Source organism: Chelonia mydas, chromosome 5 (assembly GCF_015237465.2).
Source record: "Chelonia mydas isolate rCheMyd1 chromosome 5, rCheMyd1.pri.v2, whole genome shotgun sequence".
Lineage (NCBI taxonomy): Eukaryota > Metazoa > Chordata > Testudines > Cheloniidae > Chelonia > Chelonia mydas.
In genome coordinates, this window is record NC_051245.2 from 101,165,771 (window position 1) to 101,186,475 (window position 20,705).

Consider the following 20,705-nt stretch of genomic DNA (forward strand, 5'->3'; position numbering starts at 1 on the left):
AAGGCATTAGCCAGCACAATAAGGTAAGCAAGGATAGGCTACAACAGGTTTCTAGAAGTGCTTCCGTTAAAATGGTTTATCAGACAGCAAGTTTAGAAACTAAAAATGATTCTATAACTGGCTTTAAAATGATTTTGTTTTAAGATTATTTTTCACTCTGAATTTCTTTCCCATTTTTAATCTGTGGATTTACTAAAGATTAACTAACTGCAAGATAATTCAGCTGATCAAGACTGTGCTTCAGGTTGGTATAGGTTCTATGTAATCTATTGTTTAATTGTAATATTTAAAGGCTTACATCAAACCCAAAGGAGTTACAGATCACCTTTGCTAAATAGGATTTTTTCAACTTGAGTATAAACTGCTCCTCAATCTCATTTAGTGAAAAATGCCTGTCCCGTCTCATGAAGAGATTTAGTTATGAAGTTACCTTGGGTTTATATATAGACTGAAATAACATTTGGATCATGTTGCATTGGAAGTGAGTTCCAAGGCTTTTAAATTCTGCTTTAATATACAGTATTCTATGTTAGTTTACAATAGAAATACTATCATTTTGTGTGTCGGGGAAATGGGAGCAGCTGCTCAGGGCAAAGGAGAACTGTAGTGGGGATAAGGAAAGCTGCATAATCTGGATCTGTCTTGTCCCCCTCCTTAGATGTGCTGCTGCAGATGCGGCGAATGCATCAGGCAAATTTTTCTAACGCTCTCTTCTTCTGGGATGACCCCGTTGAAATCAGTCAGGGGATCTGTTCAGATTTATTTGGCTGCAAAATCAAACACTTAGGCAGCCCAAGTTAACCTTCTTTGCTCCCTTGATACTCAGCTTATGTTAATATAAACAGAACAGCAGAGGTGGTTTTACTGCTCCTGGAGCAAACTATGTATCAGACTTCCCACCCTAAGCAGTACATAGTTCTCTGGTTAAGGTAGTGTGTGTGTACATCATGGTCTCTCTGAGAGGATTCGGGGTGGGGGAGCGGAGAGGAGAAGGGGAGGAAAAAAGGAGGAGAAAATGGACAGGAAGAACAAAATAACAAGGAAAAAAAGTGTGACAGAAAATAGAAGGCCAAAAAAATTACACAGGAAAAGAGACACAAAATAGATACAAAGGCTAATAAAAGCCAGGAGTAAGAGACAGAAAATAGAAAAATGCAGAGAAGGTGATAACTGCAGGGGGATGTCTTGGTGATAGTGGTGGGGAGATGGGGTTAAGAGTGTGCCCGTCAGTCTGTCTCAATGGGTCTGTGAGCAAGTCTAGTTCCAAAATCCTTGTCATAATCAACAAGAGCTCCTTTTACTACAGTTGTAAAAATGTTTTTTGGGGAAAAGACTTGGTTATTTATTCTACAAGGCCAACAAAAAATGAAGCTCCATCACACAAGCTTTCAGTTCCTCCAGATGCTTATTTAAACAAGGCTCACAACTCAATTAAACAAAAGTGCATGGATTTATAACAGTCTTTCAGTAATTAGGAGTAGTTTTTTCTCTTAGCAACAGCAGCAAATTTCCTAAGAAACTGTCCACTTTATATATTTACTTTTGAAAATTAGTTGCTGTCTCCTCAGGGAATACCTTTGGGTCCTAGTTTCTCACCATGGAGTCAGATGCTAACTTCTTTGACAGGGAGGTTGGGAAATATAAGTATCATGACTTTTTGAGTCCTGAATGGTGTGGGCCACTATTACAGTGGGGCTCCAAAACTAAGTTTGGGAGCCACTGTTCAATTGTATTAAAACATTTGGAACTATTCTAAGGGTAGCTCCAGTATGCTAGTGACTAAGGAGTATTGTTTTTGTAAATTTCTTCATAAGCACAAGTTAACAAGATTATTTGGAAATTCAGATGCAATGCAAATTTTAATCAAATGCATAAATTATGTGGAATGGTTTAATAATTTGGAAATGTGGGTGAATGTTATTGGTCAGAAACATTGTTTTGCTCAAAAATGGCATGTATGACAGTCAAACATTCCCAGGAAAGTTTTCGGATCCTACTCCTTGCAGGCTAACACTGTATACCTCTCTGAAAGTGGAAATATTATTGCTGTGAAGACAAAATACACTGTGTCTTGAACCCCACTTTAGGAATTTAGAGGGGGCAACCCAAGATAGCAGTAGTGTATTGGAAACAAGTTTAAATGAGTGTTTAACTGTACTATAATATCCTACTGGCTTCCATTATAATGTGATCACTAACAATGACAGTGCATAGTATGCAATTAACTAATTCCTCATATTTTCAGCTTTGAAAATTTTCAACTGCATTAATACAATTGAGTTAACTTAATCTGACTGAAAAGCCCCATAAACACACAGGCTAACATGTATGAAGCAGACAGACAAGGTGGGTGAGGGTAATATCTTTTATTTGACCTACTTTTGTTGATCAAATAAAAGATAAGAACATAAGAATGGCTCTCCTGGGTCAGACCAAAGGTCCATCTAGCCCAGTATCCTGTCTTCCAACAGTGGCCAATACCAGGTGCCCCAGAGGGAATGAACAGAACAGGTAATCATCAAGTGATCCATGCCCTGTCGCCCATTCCTACCTTCTGGCAAACAGAGGCTAGGGACACCATCCCTGCCCAGGCTGGCTAATAGCCATTGATGGACCTATTCTCCATGAACTTATCTAGTTCTTGGCCTTCACAACATCCTCTGGCAAAGAGTTCCACAGGTTGACTGTGTGCTGTGTGAAGAAATACTTCCTTTTATTTGTTTTAAACCTGCTGCCTATTAATTTCATTTGGTGACCCCTAGTTCTTGTGTTATGAGAAGTAGTACAAACCATTTCCTTATCTACTTTGTCCACACCAGTCATGATTTTATAGACCTCAATCATATCTCCCCTTAGCCATCTCTTTTACAAGCTGAAAAGTCCCAGTCTTATTATTTTTTCCTCATATGGAAGCCATCCCATCTGTTCAGATTTATTTGGCTGCAAGATTAAACACTTCAGTAGCCCAAGTTAATCTTTGCTCCCTTGATACTCAGTTTATATTAAAACAAACAAAACAGGGGCAGTTGGTTTTACTGCTCCTGGAGCAGTAAAATACCCCTAATCATTTTTGTTGCCCTTTTCTGAACCTTTTCTAATCCCAATATATCTCTTTTGAGATGGGGTGACTACATCTGCACACAGTGTTCAAGATGTGGGCATACCATGGATTTACATGGAGGAAATACAATATTTTCTGTCTTATTATCTATCCCTTTCTTAATTATTCCCAGCATTCTGTTCACTTTTTTGACTGCCGCTGCACATTGAGTGGATGTTTTCAGAGAATGATCCACAATGACTCCAAGATCTCTTTCTTGAGTGGTAACAGATAATTTAGACCCCATCATTTTATACGTATAGTTGGGATTATGCTTTCCAATGAGCATTACTTTGCATGTGTCAACACTGAATTTCATCTGCCATTTTGTTGCCCAGTCACCCAGTTTTGAGAGATCCTTTTGCAGCTCTTCGCAGTCTACGTGGGTTCAACTATCTTTAGTAATTTTGTATCATCTGCAAATTTTGCCACCTCACTGTTTACCCCTTTTTCCAGATCATTTATGAATATGTTGAATAGGACTGGTTCCAGAACAGACCCCTGGGGGACACCACGATTTACTTCTCTCCATTCTGAAAACTGACCAGTTATACCTACCCTTTGTTTCCTATCTTTTAACCAGTTACCAATCCACAAGAGCACCTTCCCTCTTATCCCATGGCAGCTTACTTTGCATAAGAGCCTTTGGTGAGGGATCTTGTCAAAGGCTTTCTGAAAATCTAAGTACACTATATCCACTGGATCCCGTTGGTCCACATGCTTGTTGACCCCCTCAAAGAATTCTGGTAAATTGGTAAGGCATGATTTCCCTTTACTAAAACCATGTTGACTCTTCCTCAACAAAAAGAAAAGGAGTTCTTGTGGCACCTTAGAGACTAACAAATTTATTTGAGCATAAGCTTTCGTAAGCTACAGCTCACTTCATCGGCTGCATCATCTGGCAAAGAATTGCATCTGATGAAGTGAGCTGTAGCTCACAAAAGCTTATGCTCAAATAAATGTTAGTCTCTAAGGTGCCACAAGTACTCCTTTTCTTTTTGCAAATACAGGCTAACACAGCTGCTACTCTGAGTCCTCAACAAAGTATGTCTGACAAGATATTACAACATCCACCCTGTCTCTCTAATATCCTGGGAAAACTACAACTATACTGCATACGTAATTGAATCAGGGATGATTTGAGAGTCCTGACTGCCTTCATCGGAGTAGTTCCAGAGCATCGCCCGGTGACTCAGTGACAACTGGTGGTAGCTCTGGGATCCCCATCCTGGGTCTCCGGTTATGAAGGACACCGGTCATAGCATAGGTGCAGGCAGATGAAGCAGCCTTACCTGCCCCAGAGGTCTCAGCCAAAGTCACACAGCCCTATTCCCACCACGAGATATTGGTGCAGCACACAGGGAAACCAAGGCACACACAAAAAAAGAAAAGGAGTACTTGTGGCACCTTAGAGACTAACCAATTTATTTGAGCAATTGGTTAGTCTCTAAGGTGCCACAAGTACTCCTTTTCTTTTTGCAAATACAGACTAACACGGTTGTTACTCTGAAACAAGGCACACACAGTATTCATGCAAAAATATTAAAACTCACATTGGCTCAACAGTAAGACTCACATACAACACAACAAGGGAAAATCCCCACTTAGTCACAATGTCCATGAAAGCAAAACACTGAAGTAGATCATGCAGAATCAACTTCAGATTATCAATTACATAAAACTGATGAGTTAAACCAGCAACCAGTCCCTCACCTGGAATAAGTAAGGTAGCCCTTCATCTTAAATTAATAAAAAAAATTAATCCAGTATGCAGATAGAATCACCACAACACAATCCTTCTTGCTTTTATGGCTGCAAAAATATCAATCAATTCTGTGAAGTCCAACTGCTTGCCAACTGGACTTTCAACAGAGCTAAAGCACTCAAGCTCTACTGCGGCATTTGAGACTGTAAATATGTCCTTATGGGCATTAACTTGGAGAAAGAGGGTTCAGCTAAAGCCATAGAGCGATGAGGTGTTAAGCCCACACATCAAGAAAAGGTCAGTACATGTCCGAGAAGCCAGATAGCCTGCCTATTTGCACAGGGAGGGTGGGCTAGCCCTAATTAGGGATAAACAGGGGTGGGGAGTTAGATGGGCCCGGGACGGGGGAGCCCGGGCTCCAGGAATATTCAGGGCCGGGGACTCTGCCCCACCAATGTTTGGAGCCGGGTCTCTCCCCCAGCCCCGCCTGGAGCGTCCCCCAGCTCCCGCCCGCCTGCGCGCCTCCCCCGGGCCCCAGAGCGTCCCGGCCTGGTTGAAAGCGGGCGGCTGCCCTGCCGCTCCGCGCTGCTCTCCCTCGCCTGAGCTGCCGGCCGCTGCGGGGCTGCAGCAGGGGAGCAGCGCCGGCGGCAGGCTGAGGCAGCTGGCTGCTGCTGCCGCAGCTGAGGAGCGGGAGGGGGCGCATGATTGGCAGCCCTCCGCTCCCCAGCACCCACCAGGAGGCAACACCAAGGGGGCTTCCAGCTGGGAGACGTCGGGACTGGACCGGACTCACCTGAGCAGCTGCTGGGGCTTGGGTGAGTGTCCGACCCTGTGATCCGCCCTCCCTCCCCCCTCCCCCCGCAGCCCACAGTCACCGCTCCTGTCCCATGCTGAGTAAGGGGCAGCCCCATCCCCCGTGAGGCTACGGTGACAGGCAGCAGGGGAGGAAGCCACATGTAATGGCAGCTGCCTCCCCCCCCCACCCCACTAGCACCCACCCACCACAGGGGAGGCGAGGGAGGGGGCGCCTTCCTGGACCTGAGCAGCTGGGGCTTGGGTGAGTGTTGTGACACCCTACCCTCCCCCCCCCCCCCCCGCCACGCAGCCACCACTCCTGCCCCACACTGGGCAAGGGGCAGCCCCATCCCCCACCCCCCAGTGAGGGGCAGCAGCAGGGGAGGAGGCCACATGTGATGGCAGCCTCCTCTCCCCCCCCCCCCCCGGGCACCCACCATAGCGGGAGGTGAGGGGGCTTCCTGGACCTGAGAGGGGCCCTAGGAGCATGTGCAGTGACAGTGGTGTGAGGTGAGCGTGCTGCCAGGGTGGGGTAGGGGGGAAAATGGGGATTCCTCCTCCGGAGGTGGGAGAGGGTTGGGGGGAGTTCTCCTCTCTGGCCCTAGCCCTGGGGCAGCCTGCCTGCACTTCAAGCTCGTCATCCCCAGCCCCATCCCACCACAAAGCCTGTGCCCCTAGCCAGAGCTGTCACCCCCTGCAGCGCAGCCCCAGCCCTGAGCCCCCTCCTGTACCCCAACCCCCTGCCCCCGCCCAGACCCCGCACACAAACTCTCTCCCAGAGCCTGTCCTCCGCACCCCTCCTCCTGCCCCAGCCTGTCCTCCGCACCCCAATTTCCTCCCAGAGCCTGTCCCCTGCACCCTAACTGCCTGCTCCAGCCCTGACCCCACACCCCAACTCTGCATAACCCTCTCACTCTCAGTCTCCAAGAAAAATGGGAAAAAGAACTTAGCCTTATCATGACAACAGAAACATGGGAATATCTGGCATAATGTGAAAGATTCTTCAAGTTCTTTATCCTTGCAATTCTTCCAGAACAAGATATTAAACAGGCCCTACTGGATTCCAGAACATTTGCTGAAAGCTAGATTGGCAACATACTGAATGTTGAGATGCAAACAGTCCCAAGCCAATCTTTCACACATCCTCTATACCTGTCAAAAAAGTGCATGTGTTTTGGAACACCATATTCAGTGCTCTCTCAAACTTTAACTGTTGCTATCTTTCCTTCTCCAAGCTCATGTATTTTAGGAATGAATGGGTAATACCAAAAAGAAAAGGAGTACTTGTGGCACCTTAGAGACTAACCAATTTATTTGAGCATAAGCTTTTGTGAGCTACAGCTCACTTCATCGGATGCATTCAGTGGAAAATACAGTGAGGAAATTTATATACACACAGAACATGAAAAAATGGGTGTTTATCATGCATACTGTATGGAGAGTGATCACTTAAGATGAGCTATTACCAGCAGGAGAGTGGGGGGGGAGGGGGGAGAGAAAACCCTTTGTAGCGATAATCAAGGTGGGCCACTTCCAGCAGTTAACAAGAACGTCTGAGGAATGGGGGGGGGGGGGGATTAAACAAGGGGAAATAGTTTTACTTTGTGTAATGACTCAACCACTCCCAGTCTCTATTCAAGCCTAAGTTAATTGTATCCAGTTTGCAAATTAATTCCAATTCAGCAGTCTCTCGTTGGAGTCTGTTTCTGAAGTCTTTTTGTTGAAGAATTGCAACTTTTAGGTCTGTAATCGAGTGACCAGAGAGATTGAAGTGTTCTCCGACTGGTTTATGAATGTTATAATTCTTGACATCTGATTTGTCTCCATTTATTCTTTTACGTAGAGACTGTCCAGTTTGACCAACGTACATGGCAGAGGGGCACTGCTGGCACATGATGGCATATATCACATTGGTAGATGTGCAGGTGAACGAGCCTCTGATAGTGTGGCTGATGTGATTAGGCCCTATGATGGTGTCCCCTGAATAGATATGTGGGCACAGTTGGCAACGGGCTTTGTTGCAAGGACAGGTTCCTGGGTTAGTGGTTCTGTTGTGGGGTGAGTGGTTGCTGGTGAGCATTTGCTTCAGGTTGGGGGGCTGTCTGTAGGCAAGGACTGGCCTGTCTCCCAAGATTTGTGAGAGCGATGGGTCGTCCTTCAGGATAGGTTGTAGATCCTTGATGATGAGTTGGAGAGGTTTTAGTTGGGGGCTGAAGGTGATGGCTAGTGGCGTTCTGTTATTTTCTTTGTTGGGCCTGTCCTGTAGTAGGTGACTTCTGGGTACTCTTCTGGCTCTATCAATCTGTTTCTTCTCTTCAGCAGGTGGGTATTGTAGTTGTAAGAATGCTTGATAGAGATCTTTAGGCGTTTGTCTGAGGGGTTGGAGCAAATGCGGTTGTATCGTACAGCTTGGCTGTAGACAATGGATCGTGTGGTGTGGTCTGGGTGAAAGCTGGAGGCATGTAGGTAGGAATAGAGGTCAGTAGGTTTCGGTATAGGGTGGTGTTTATGTGACCATTGCTAATTAGCACTGTAGTGTCCAGGAAGTGGATCTCTTGTGTGGACTGGTCCAGGCTGAGGTTGATGGTGGGATGGAAATTGTTGAAATCATGGTGGAATTCCTCAAGGGCTTCTTTTCCATGGGTCCAGATGATGAAGATGTCATCAATATAGCGCAAGTAGAGTAGGGACATTAGGGGACGAGAGCTGAGGAATCGTTGTTCTAAGTCAGCCATAAAAATGTTGGCATACTTTGGGGCCATGCGGGTACCCATAGCAGTGCCGCTGATTTGAAGGTATACATTGTCCCCAAATGTGAAATAGTTATGGGTGAGGATAAAGTCACAAAGTTCAGCCACCAGGTTTGCCGTGACATTATCGGGGATAGTGTTCCTGACGGCTTGTAGTCCGTCTTTGTGTGGAATGTTGGTGTAGAGGGCTTCTACATCCATAGTGGCCAGGATGGTGTTTTCAGGAAGATCACCAATGGATTGTAGTTTCCTCAGGAAGTCAGTGGTGTCTCGAAGATAGCTGGGAGTGCTGGTAGCGTAGGGCCTGAGGAGGGAGTCTACATAGCCAGACAATCCTGCTGTCAGGGTGCCAATGCCTGAGATGATGGGGCGCCCAGGATTTCCAGGTTTATGGATCTTGGGTAGCAGATAGAATATCCCAGGTCGGGGTTCCAGGGGTGTGTCTGTGCGGATTTGTTCTTGCGCTTTTTCAGGGAGTTTCTTGAGCAAATGCTGTAGTTTCTTTTGGTAACCCTCTGATCCCACTGAGGGTTAATGGCTTGTAGAAAGTGGTGTTGGAGAGCTGCCGCGCAGCCTCTTGTTCATATTCCGACCTATTCATGATGACACAGCACCTCCTTTGTCAGCCTTTTTGATTATGATGTCAGAGTTGTTTCTGAGGCTGTGGATGGCATTGTGTTCTGCACGGCTGAGGTTATGGGGCAAGTGATGCTGCTTTTCCACAATTTCAGCCCGTGCACGTCAGCGGAAGTACTCTATGTAGAAGTCCAATCTGTTATTTCGACCTTCAGGAGGAGTCCACCTAGAATCCTTCTTTTTGTAGTGTTGGTAGGAAGGTCTCCGGATTAGTATGTTGTTCGGAGGTGTGTTGGAAATATTCCTTGAGTCGGAGACGTCGAAAATAGGATTCTAGGTCACCACAGAACTGTATCATGTTCGTGGGGGTGGAGGGGCAGAAGGACAGGCCCCGAGATAGGACAGATTCTTCTACTGGGCTAAGAGTATAGTTGGATAGATTAACAATATTGCTGGGTGGGTTAGGGAACCATTGCTGTGGCCTCTTGTAGTTAACATTAAGAAGTTACAGTAAATTTTTAGTGGCCAAAAGAGTTAATTTGAGAAAATGGAAATCTGCAATTCCTCTCTCTCACACAGATTGGCTTAGTGAGCTCTCTTCTGTTGCAGCAATAGAAAAAATGACTTGGCCTAATAGAAATGCTTGGGAAAAAATGAGGATGTCTGGTCACCTGAACCTGCTGCATACTTTTGCAGTTTAGTATATATTAGTCCCTGATATTCCTAGGGTATGTTCTCATTTTATCTGTTTAGTCACTTTAATAATTGATACCTTGCACCACCACTATGGGTTCAGGGTTTGTTTTGTTTCAGGTTTTACAAATGAACATTGAATTTTGTTATTTATATGGTATTTCATTTAGTTTTGTTTATTTTATATACAAACAATATCACCTTGATCAATTGGGCCATCATCCCTCACCGACAGAGCGCAATCACAACACCCCATTCGTGTTGTTGTAGCCAGTCCTTCAGCCACCCACTGGCCAAGCTGTCAGTGGCACTGGACAGCTGATTGGCATAGCACAGCACAGCCCAGAACCCCTGAGCTCAAGCAATCTGCCAGCCTTAGCCTCCCAAGTAGCTGGGATTACAGGTGTGCGCCACAGCACCCAACACAAAAAATATCAATAAGGTTAAAAAAATGGAGCTTGAAAGTTCATGGGGATGTGGCCACATTGGATCTTGCCCATTCTGTCTTGTGATGAGGTTGCTTTGGACTTCTTCTTGGACACTTTATAAGGAAGCTGAGCTGATACATTCATCATCACCATCATCTTCATGCCAAATAGGAACAGATGGTCATTTAAATTGTCATTGTTTACCTCTCCCAATTTTAGAAGTTGCAGACATGCTCCTCTCTTGTTCAGTAAGACTCTCTTTTAGTGCAGATAGTATACTTTCCAGGCACAGCATTTGCTGTTCTGGCCAATGCTGTGTGAGGCTTAACACTCATCAAGTGGTTTTGTCTATCGATACACAATCCTTACCACTGGGGCAGGTAAGTAAGCATTATTTATCACCAATTTATATATAGGAAAATGAAACTAAGGTCTGGATTTTGCCACTGAATCACATTACATACTTCGCTCTTCAGGAAACCACATTGGCTACAGCATTGTGGCCATGGATGCACTAAATCCTAAATAATCTCTTTCCTTCTGTACCTAGGACAAAAAGCCACCTAGGCTTGCTGATGTTGCATAGTAACAACTCTGGTAACCTGCCATTTTCACTTTTCAGCCCCAACAGACACTTCTGCTTTTTGGATGGCAGTATGGTTGATAGTTTCCAATATTACAGTTAATGAATGCCACCTCACCCCTTACCAACATGATGCCGTGCTTGGTGCCACCAGGGTGGTGCCAGCAGTATACTTCCCTATATACTGTCTGGGATGTTTTCAGTCTGACTCCTAAAACTGAATTTGAGTAATCTACTGCAATACTTCATGCTGGACTTCATGCTAGAATGCATGTCAGCTCTGATGTAATAGGCTCCATGGTAACCACTGATCTCTCAGATTTTAATCCAGACAAGTTTGATTTTACTATTTAGTAGGGCTGTCGATTAATCACATTAATTAACTCATGCAATTAACTCAGAAAAATTAATTGTGATTAAAAAAATTAAATGTGATTAATCGCACTGTTAAACAATAGAATACCAATTGAAATTTATTAAATATTTTGGATGTTTTTCTACATTTTCATATATATCCATTTCAATTACAACACAGAATACAAAGTATACAGTGATCATTTTATATTATTTTGATTACAAATATTTGCAGTGTAAAAATGATAAACAAAAAGAGTGTTTTTCAGTTCACCTCATACAAGTACTGTAGTGCAATCTCTTTATCATGAAAGTTGAATTTACAAATGTAGAATTATGTACAAAAAAATCTGCATTCAAAAATAAAACAGTGTAAAACTTTAGAGCCTACAACTCCACTCAGTCCAACTTCTTGTTCATCCAACCGCTAAGAGAAACAAGTTTGTTTACATTTACAGGAGATAATGCTGTCCACTTCTTATTTACAATGTCACCTGAAAGTGAGAACAGGCGTTCACGTGGCACAATTGTAGCTGGTGTTGCAAGATATTCACGTGCCAGATGCACTAAAGATTCATATGTCCTTTCATGCTTCAACCACCATTCCAGAGGACACGCGTCTATGCTGATGATGGGTTCTGCTCGATAACGATCCAAAGCAGTGCTGACCGATGCGTGTTCAACTTCATTATCTGAGTTAGATGCCACCAGCAGAAGGCTGATTTTCTTTTTTGGTGGTTTGGATTCTGTAGTTTCCACATCAGTGTGTCGCTCTTTTAAGACTTCAAAAAGAAAGCATGCTCCGCACCTCGTCTCTCTCAGATTTTGGAAGGTACTTCAGATTCTTAAATCTTGGGTTGAGTGCTGTGACTATCTTTAGAAATTTCACATTGGTATCTTCTTTGCATTTTTATCAAATTTGCAGTAAAAGTGTTCTTAAAATGAATATGTGCTGGGTCATCATCCGAGACTGCTATCACATGCAATATATGGCAGAATGTGGGTAAAACAAAGCAGGAGACATACAATTCTCCCCCAAGGAGTTCAGTCACAAATTTAATTAACACATTATTTTTTTAACAAGCGTCATCAGCATGGAAGCGTTCCTCTGGAACGATGGCCGAATCATGAAGAGGCACATGAATCTTTAGCGCATCTGGCACTTAAATATCTTGAGTCACCAGCTACAACAGTAGAAAATATAAGCAAGCAACAATTTACTAAATTTACCCCAGCTTTATCTCAATTGTTAAGACTTGAGAAGTCAATATGTTAACAATCTTTGCAACATAAAAACTGGTTCTAATCTCTAATGCAAAGTATTGTGACTGAACTATCATTTATATTTAGGACTAGAAGAGAGTTTCAAGACAGATTACCAGGATTTTCCAGTGTCTTCAACAATGATATTGCGCTCAAGATTCCAAAAGCCTTCTGAGGTGAAGATTAGAAAACGACAAATAAGGTGTGGTAAAAATAAACAGAAAAAATCAACTGCATCTCGGATACCAGTGGACCAGGAAACTACACGTAAATATCAAAACCTAAAGAAATCATCAAGTAAATGTGAAGGTAAACTTTTCTTTACTATAACTAAAGCGTGTGCCTGAGAGAGGTAATGTGCAAAGCAAAATTCAGGACTGAATTCAGTACTGAAATTTGGGCTGAATGGCCTCAGAAAACAGGCTGAGAAGGACATTCAGCACAGAAATACATAAGAACGGCCATACTGGCTCAGACCAAAGGTCCATCCAGCACAGTATCCTGTCTTCCAACAGTGGCCAATACAGGTGCCCCAGAGCGAATGAACAGAACAGGTAATCATCAAGTGATCCATGCCCTGTCGCCCATTCCCACCTTCAGGCAAACAGAGGCTAGGGACACCATCACTGCCCATCCTGGCTAATAGCCATTGATGGACCTATCCTCTATGAACTTATCTAGTTCTTTTTTGAACCCTGTTATAGTCTTGGCCTTCACAACATCCTCTGGCAAAAAGTTCCACAGGTTGACTGTGTGAAGAAATACTTCATTTTGTTTGTTTTAAATCTGCTGCCTATTAATTTCATTTGGTGACTCCTAGTTCTTGTGTTATGAGGAGTAAATAACACTTCCTTATTTACTTTCTCCATATCAGTCATGATTTTATAGACCTCAATCATATATGCTCCCTTAGTCATCTCTTTTCCAAGCTGAAAAGTCCCAGTTTTATTAATCTCTCCTCATACCAAATCCATTCCATACCCCTAATCATTTTTGTTGCCCTTTTCTGAACCTTTTCCAATTCCAATATATCTTTTTTGAGATGGGGCGACCACATCTGCACACAGTGTTCAAGATGTGGGCATGTTATGCTTATAAGAAGCACACGGGATCTTTTATAGGGGGAAAAGGCAATACGCCGTGTTTATTGAAGATACAACAATTAGCATATACATTCAATCACACCACGCACACACACAAACACACTGTCCCACCAGTCGATGTTACAGTTACCAGTCCAGAGTCTGGATCAACCTAGTGGCCAGCTAGGTTGATCACTGGTAGGGAGGAGCTGGGTTCCGCTGGTCGCAACACGATGCTCCGGGGAAGTCTTAGCAGGACGAACCCAAAGTTTCACGGCAAGGCACCCTGTTTATATAGTGATTTTCCTTCACTGTGACCAATGAGTTTTGCACCATTATGCTGTAATCAATTGTAATTTGACGAGTGCTTGTTTTCTTAAATTGTCCTTCTCATTCTTTATCACAGCTATGTTGTCCCCATTGATAGGTGCCTGTCTCATCTTTAGAGTCGTCAGTCTGCCCTCCTCTGACATTTCAATAGGGACATGTTGTGCCTCCTGGCGCCCTTGCGTTTGTTTCTGGTTCCTCCCTCGTACATCTGGCTCAGCGATGGCCTTCACACTTATCTCTTAACACACACATTCCTCATTCACACACAAAACAAAATTAATTTACACAGAACATTTTGAACAGGAACATCAAATTGCAATGCAAAAGAAAAACAATCCTTGCATTCTTTTACTTATTTTAAAATGCTAAACCTACAACAAATTGGTGTCCCTCTTAGGTCTGTTACTGCCTTTGAAATCAGCACAGACACAGATTCTGGCTGATGCATCTTTACCAAATGACCCATTAGGCCATTCCTTTCTGCCATTCAAAAAGGGTGGCTGGCAGAATATGATCAAATCATACACCAATACATTTAATACATGTGTAACGATGCTGGCTTTGGTGGGACACAACTGAGAGCGCCAATTCAGGACAAATTGCTTAAAGCAGGGTAGTTACAGCCCAAGGCTGGGGTTTTTCCACCTCTAAGGCAAACCAAACCAGCCAGACACAGAGGACTTTGGTTTTACCCCACTGGCTAACCACAAGTCACACAAGCAATTCCGTTAGACACTCCAGTTTCCCAGTATCCCCACAAGTGCCACTCGTAATGGGGACAAATGGTTATGAAAACCAATACCCCTGTCATAAATATAAAGGGAAGGCTAACCACCTTTCTGTATACAGTGCTATAAAATCCCTCCTGGCCAGATGCAAAACACTTTCACCTGTACAGGGTTAAGAAGCTAAGATAACCTCACTGGCACCTGACCTAAAATGACCAATGAGAGGACAAGATACTTTCATATCTGGAGTGGGGGGGACAAAGGGTTGGTCTGTCTGTGTGATGCTTTTGCCGGGAACAGATCAGGAATGCAGACTTACAACTCCTGTTAAGTTTGCTCAGATTTGTCCTCTAAAAAGAATGGCTCAGGTGTGGGAATCTTCCTTATATCCTCTGCAGTGAAGACTGACTCAAAGAATTCATTTAGTTTCTCCGCAACTGCCTTATTGTCCTTCAGTGCTCCTTTAGATCTTGATCATCCAGTGGCCCCGCTGGTTGTTTAGCAGGCTTCCTGCTTCTGATGTACTTAGAATTTTTTTTTAATTACTTTTTGAGTCTTTTGGCTAGCTGTTCAAATTCTTTTTTTGGCTTTCCTAATCATATTTGTACACTTAATTTGCCAGAGTTTACGCTCCTGTTTTCCTCCCTAGGATTTAACTTCCACTTTTTAAAGGATACCTTCTTGCCTCTCAGTACTTCTTCTACTTTGTTTAGCCACGGTGGCTCTTTTTTTAGTTATTTTACTGTGTTGTTTTTAATTTGGGGTATACATTTAAGTTGAGCCTCTATTATGGTGTCTTTAAAAAGTTTCCATGCAGGTTGCAGGGATTTCACTTTTGGTGCTGTACCTTTTGAATTTCTGTTTAACTAACCTCCTCATTTTTGCATAGTTCACCTTTCTGAAATTAAATGCCGCCGTGTTGGGCTGTTGAGGTGTTCTTCCCACCACAGGAATGTTAAATGTAATTATATTATGGTCACTATTACCAAGCAGTCCAGCTATATTCACCTCTTGGACCAGATCCTATTTAAGTATCTGGAGCAGCCTAAAAATGACCGGTTCCAGCAACAAACATTTCCCTACACACACCAAAACAAAGCTCACTACTAAAACAACAAGTCTAAATGCACTTCCTGTCATATCAGTGTCCTGAGACCTCTCCCAGAACCAAAAGTAGAACTTGAAATGTCTAGAGCAGGTCAATTCCTTGTGGGAAGAGAAGTGACGGAGGCAGGCACTCACCATATGCTTTCCTAGTCTGTTTATTCACTATGTGTGTACTCAGTTCCTGTTTACCCTAAACAAAGAGGGTAGAAGCATCAGCAAAGGTTCCCAGAAACAATTGTACCTTCACAACTCCAGCAAAAACAGAAGTTTCATTATAGTTAAATCAGTGTATAATTGGAGTAATGCCGTGGTGAATCCAACCCAGTATTCTCAGCACAATTCGTTAATTCCCACTGCATTTCTGGATCCCCTGAAAGTTTCCTGTTTCTACCCTGTTCCTTCAGTTGCATTATGTTCTGGCCAGAGCACTGAAAAATCAATGTTACCTTATGGTACTCATTTACTCTTCATCTTGTGCTGGCTCTGAAGTTACATTTTGTCCAACTTAGTAACACCCCCTTCCTTCTGTATTCCAAAGCATTAAGTCAAGCCCAAGAAGATGCTGCTTAATTCACCCAACCTCGTATTCAATGCCATGGTCCCCCTACACATTAGATATCATTCTCCTGATGTCTCATGGCACAGGAGATCTATTCAGTATAGGGTATGATACAGGACAGATGAGACTTAGTGCCTCTGTCATGAAATGTCTGACTGTCTTGGGGCTGTGTTTAGTATAGACTCGGCCAGTAGTGAGTAAACAAACATCTTACCTTACTAGAGGGTGAGAAAATGCTAGTCACAGACCAGCTGTAAAATCAATAGAGCTCTAAGGTATGTACACAAACTCTTCACAGACCTCTACCCCTTTTTAGTTTGGGTTTTAATATTGGAAACCTATTTTAAAAACTACTTTCCCATTGATTAATGGGATTGGCCCCAGTATTTTCAATCAGTGCTTGCACTCTCCTTTCTGGACGTTATTCTCATTTGTCTGATGTGCTGAGTATCAATATACCCCAAAAGAAAGGTATGACGAGAGACTGAAAGAAGTGTGCATGTTGGACTTTGTTTAGAAATGTAATACATTTCTTTCCCCTGATGCTGGCTGTGTGTATGTCTCTTCATCCTTAATTGACCTTCAAGTCAAGGAGAGCTGGCTGTATTTCAAGGAATCCCTGTTGAGGTTACAGGGACAAACCATCCCGATGAGTCGAAAGAAGAGTAAATATGGCAGGCGACCAGCTTGGCTTAATGGTGAAATCCTAGCGGATCTTAAACATAAAAAAGAAGCTTACAAGAAGTGGAAGGTTGGACATATGACCAGGGAAGAGTATAAAAATATTGCTCGGGCATGTAGGAAAGATATCAGGAGGGCCAAATCGCACCTGGAGCTGCAGCTAGCAAGAGATGTCAAGAGTAACAAGAAGGGTTTCTTCAGGTATGTTGGCAACAAGAAGAAAGCCAAGGAAAGTGTGGGCCCCTTACTGAATGAGGGAGGCAACCTAGTGACAGAGGATGTGGAAAAAGCTAATGTACTCAATGCTTTTTTTGCCTCTGTTTTCACTAACAAGGTCAGCTCCCAGACTGCTGTGCTGGGCATCACAAAATGGGGAAGAGATGGCCAGCCCTCTGTAGAGATAGAGGTGGTTAGGGACTATTTAGAAAAGCTGGACGTGCACAAGTCCATGGGGCCGGACGAATTGCATCCGAGAGTGCTGAAGGAATTGGCGGCTGTGATTGCAGAGCCCTTGGCCATTATCTTTGAAAACTCGTGGCGAACGGGGGAAGTCCCGGATGACTGGAAAAAGGCTAATGTAGTGCCCATCTTTAAAAAAGGGAAGAAGGAGGATCCTGGGAACTACAGGCCAGTCAGCCTCACCTCAGTCCCTGGAAAAATCATGGAGCAGGTCCTCAAAGAATCAATCCTGAAGCACTTACATGAGAGGAAAGTGATCAGGAACAGTCAGCATGGATTCACCAAGGGAAGGTCATGCCTGACTAATCTAATCGCCTTTTATGATGAGATTACTGGTTCTGTGGATGAAGGGAAAGCAGTGGATGTATTGTTTCTTGACTTTAGCAAAGCTTTTGACACGGTCTCCCACAGCATTCTTGTCAGCAAGTTAAGGAAGTATGGGCTGGATGAATGCACTATAAGGTGGGTAGAAAGCTGGCTAGATTGTCGGGCTCAACGGGTAGTGATCAATGGCTCCATGTCTAGTTGGCAGCCGGTGTCAAGTGGAGTGCCCCAGGGGTCGGTCCTGGGGCCGGTTTTGTTCAATATCTTCATAAATGATCTGGAGGATGGTGTGGATTGCACTCTCAGCAAATTTGCGGATGATACTAAACTGGGAGGAGTGGTAGATACGCTGGAGGGGAGGGATAGGATACAGAAGGACCTAGACAAATTGGAGGATTGGGCCAAAAGAAATCTGATGAGGTTCAATAAGGATAAGTGCAGGGTCCTGCACTTAGGATGGAAGAATCCAATGCACCGCTACAGACTAGGGACCGAATGGCTAGGCAGCAGTTCTGCGGAAAAGGACCTAGGGGTGACAGTGGACGAGAAGCTGGATATGAGTCAGCAGTGTGCCCTTGTTGCCAAGAAGGCCAATGGCATTTTGGGATGTATAAGTAGGGGCATAGCGAGCAGATCGAGGGACGTGATCGTTCCCCTCTATTCGACACTGGTGAGGCCTCATCTGGAGTACTGTGTCCAGTTTTGGGCCCCACACTACAAGAAGGATGTGGATAAATTGGAGAGAGTCCAGCGAAGGGCAACAAAAATGATTAGGGGTCTAGAGCACATGAGTTATGAGGAGAGGCTGAGGGAGCTGGGATTGTTTAGTCTGCAGAAGAGAAGAATGAGGGGGGATTTGATAGCTGCTTTCAACTACCTGAAAGGGGGTTCCAAAGAGGATGGCTCTAGACTGTTCTCAATGGTAGCAGATGACAGAACGAGGAGTAATGGTCTCAAGTTGCAATGGGGGAGGTTTAGATTGGATATTAGGAAAAACTTTTTCACTAAGAGGGTGGTGAAACACTGGAATGCGTTACCTAGGGAGGTGGTAGAATCTCCTTCCTTAGAGGTTTTTAAGGTCAGGCTTGACAAAGCCCTGGCTGGGATGATTTAACTGGGACTTGGTCCTGCTTTGAGCAGGGGGTTGGACTAGATGACCTTCTGGGGTCCCTTCCAACCCTGATATTCTATGATTCTGTGATTCTATGAAGTCACCAAGGTGTGAAACTCTGAGGAGGGTAATCAAGTAAAGCACACGCTCTGTGAACTGTTCTGCCTTTTGAGCAGTTTCAGCCATACCTCTATGCTCTTGCCAGTTTCCAGTTTGACCTACTATATCATTGATGCCTCAGATTGAGGATAATCGGGTTTTCCTTGCCATGATCCATTGCATTCTGCTCCTTTCTCTCTTTAAAATAACTGTTTGATTCTAATACTTATTTGCAAAAAGAACAGGAGTACTTGTGGCACAAGTACGCCTTTTCTTTCTGTGGATACAGACTAACATGGTGGCTACTCTGAAACCTAACATTTATTTGTATCCTATTCCCAGGACTAGGGCTTCCTAGGTAAGTGCTACAAGGAAAGGTATTTGAATTCTAGGAAGATTTGGGGTCTTTCACCGGTGGTGGTTGGTCCCCAAAATAAGTGCTGGAGCTGCAGGTAACACCCCAGGCCACTACTTTGCAGATGGATCTTATTTTCAAAGTGCAAAACTGGAGCACTAGGCTCAGGAGGCTACAGGGATGTGTTTTGCTGCAATGGGAAAATGGGAAGAAAGGATAGGTGGTCTCTCTTTCTAGCTCACCTCCTCTCTCTTTCAGAATGGAAAACTGGGACACTTCTCAGGGAAACACAAGGTGGAAGAAAATAGTTCTGTATCCCTCCCTGACCCCTTTGCTGTTTTCTAAATCCAAACCTCTCCCTATCCAATCTAGCTCTTACTTTACTGTCTCTCACCCCAACACACCTGACCAGTTCACCCACACACTCATTCACCAACGGACTCCATTCCACCTGGGATTCAACCCTACTAATGCAACCTCTTTATGCCTCATGCTCCCCAAACTAGGGTGACCAGATGTCCCGATTTGATAGGGACAGTCCCAATTTTTGGGTCTTTTTCTTATATAGGCTCCTATTACCCCATCCCGATTTTTCACATTTGCTGTCTAGTCACCCTACCCAAATCACATCAGCTTCCTGCAACACAGTTATCCACCAGCCCCTTGGGCCTTCAACCTTTGCACAGCTGACACTCGGAGGCTTAGGACACACACACACACACACAAACTTTCAGGACGAGAAACATTCTCCCACCTCCTTCCTGACACCCATCACAACCACCAGGCTCAGAGCCTTCCACATACTTGTTCGCTTCGGAAAAGCTGGAACAGAGTAGGGTTTGCCAACCCTCCAGGATTGTCCTGGACTCTCCAGGAATGAAAGATCAACATTCAATTAAAGATTATGTCATGTGAGAAAATCTCTAGGAATTCGTTCAACTAAAGTTGGCAACTGTAGAGCAGACAGTCATGCTCTGTGCCTCCTCCCACTTTGCCCCTGCAACCTGTATGCTGCAGCACCAGGTGTCTCCCAACATACTCTGGGATAGCCTCTGGGATTGGAGTAGCTCCAGTATCTCCAGTAGCCTGCAATGGCTGCAGGTGGTTCTGCACCCTGAGGTACATCAGCCATTCTATACTGTTGTGTGACATTATTGGTGGGGCTTAGCCCCTACTGACAAGCCATTTCTGTCTTTTACTATTTCCTACAGGTGGTGAATTTAAAACTAAAGTTAGCATTGGGTTTGGTTTTGTCATTACAAAGGCAAAAAAAGATGACTGAAGTTTAGTCAAACCCAAAATCATAGCTGCCTGAGCCTACTCTGTTACATTCATGTTGCCTGTGGTTGTATTTTAAGACTTTGTTTAGTTTTTCCACTTTTCGGGGTTGCCATAGGAATATTCTGTTAGGTAACCTTTCTATTTTTCTGTGACCAGCAAAACTAACTGAAATTCATTTGTGACTAGCATACCAACACTATGACAGAAAGAAATGTTACATACTGACAAGGGACTCAAAAACGCTGCGTTTTGATTTAGACGAGTATGGTCATTGTAAAATATCAATTGAGGATTCACAATCCACTGAAGGTACTGTTTCTCTTTCTATATCAAAATAATATA

General features: G+C 43.9%; 1 protein-coding gene across 7 annotated transcripts in view; it reads left to right on the forward strand.

Annotated features, from left to right (window-relative positions):
• LOC114020138 overlaps nucleotides 1-20,705 on the forward strand; it is an 86,652-nt gene that overhangs the window by 51,299 nt on the left and 14,648 nt on the right. For 5 of the 7 annotated variants that reach the window (XM_043547559.1, XM_027825061.3, XM_027825060.3 and 2 more), the window contains exons 3-4: nucleotides 12,335-12,556; nucleotides 20,550-20,672. In XM_043547559.1, coding sequence (XP_043403494.1) covers nucleotides 12,335-12,556; nucleotides 20,550-20,672 — 345 coding nt within the window. Of the gene's footprint in view, nucleotides 1-5,203; nucleotides 5,621-6,633; nucleotides 6,764-12,334; nucleotides 12,557-20,549; nucleotides 20,673-20,705 lie in introns of those variants that run through there. The other 2 variants (XM_037901915.2, XM_037901911.2) reach the window with 2 other exon arrangements.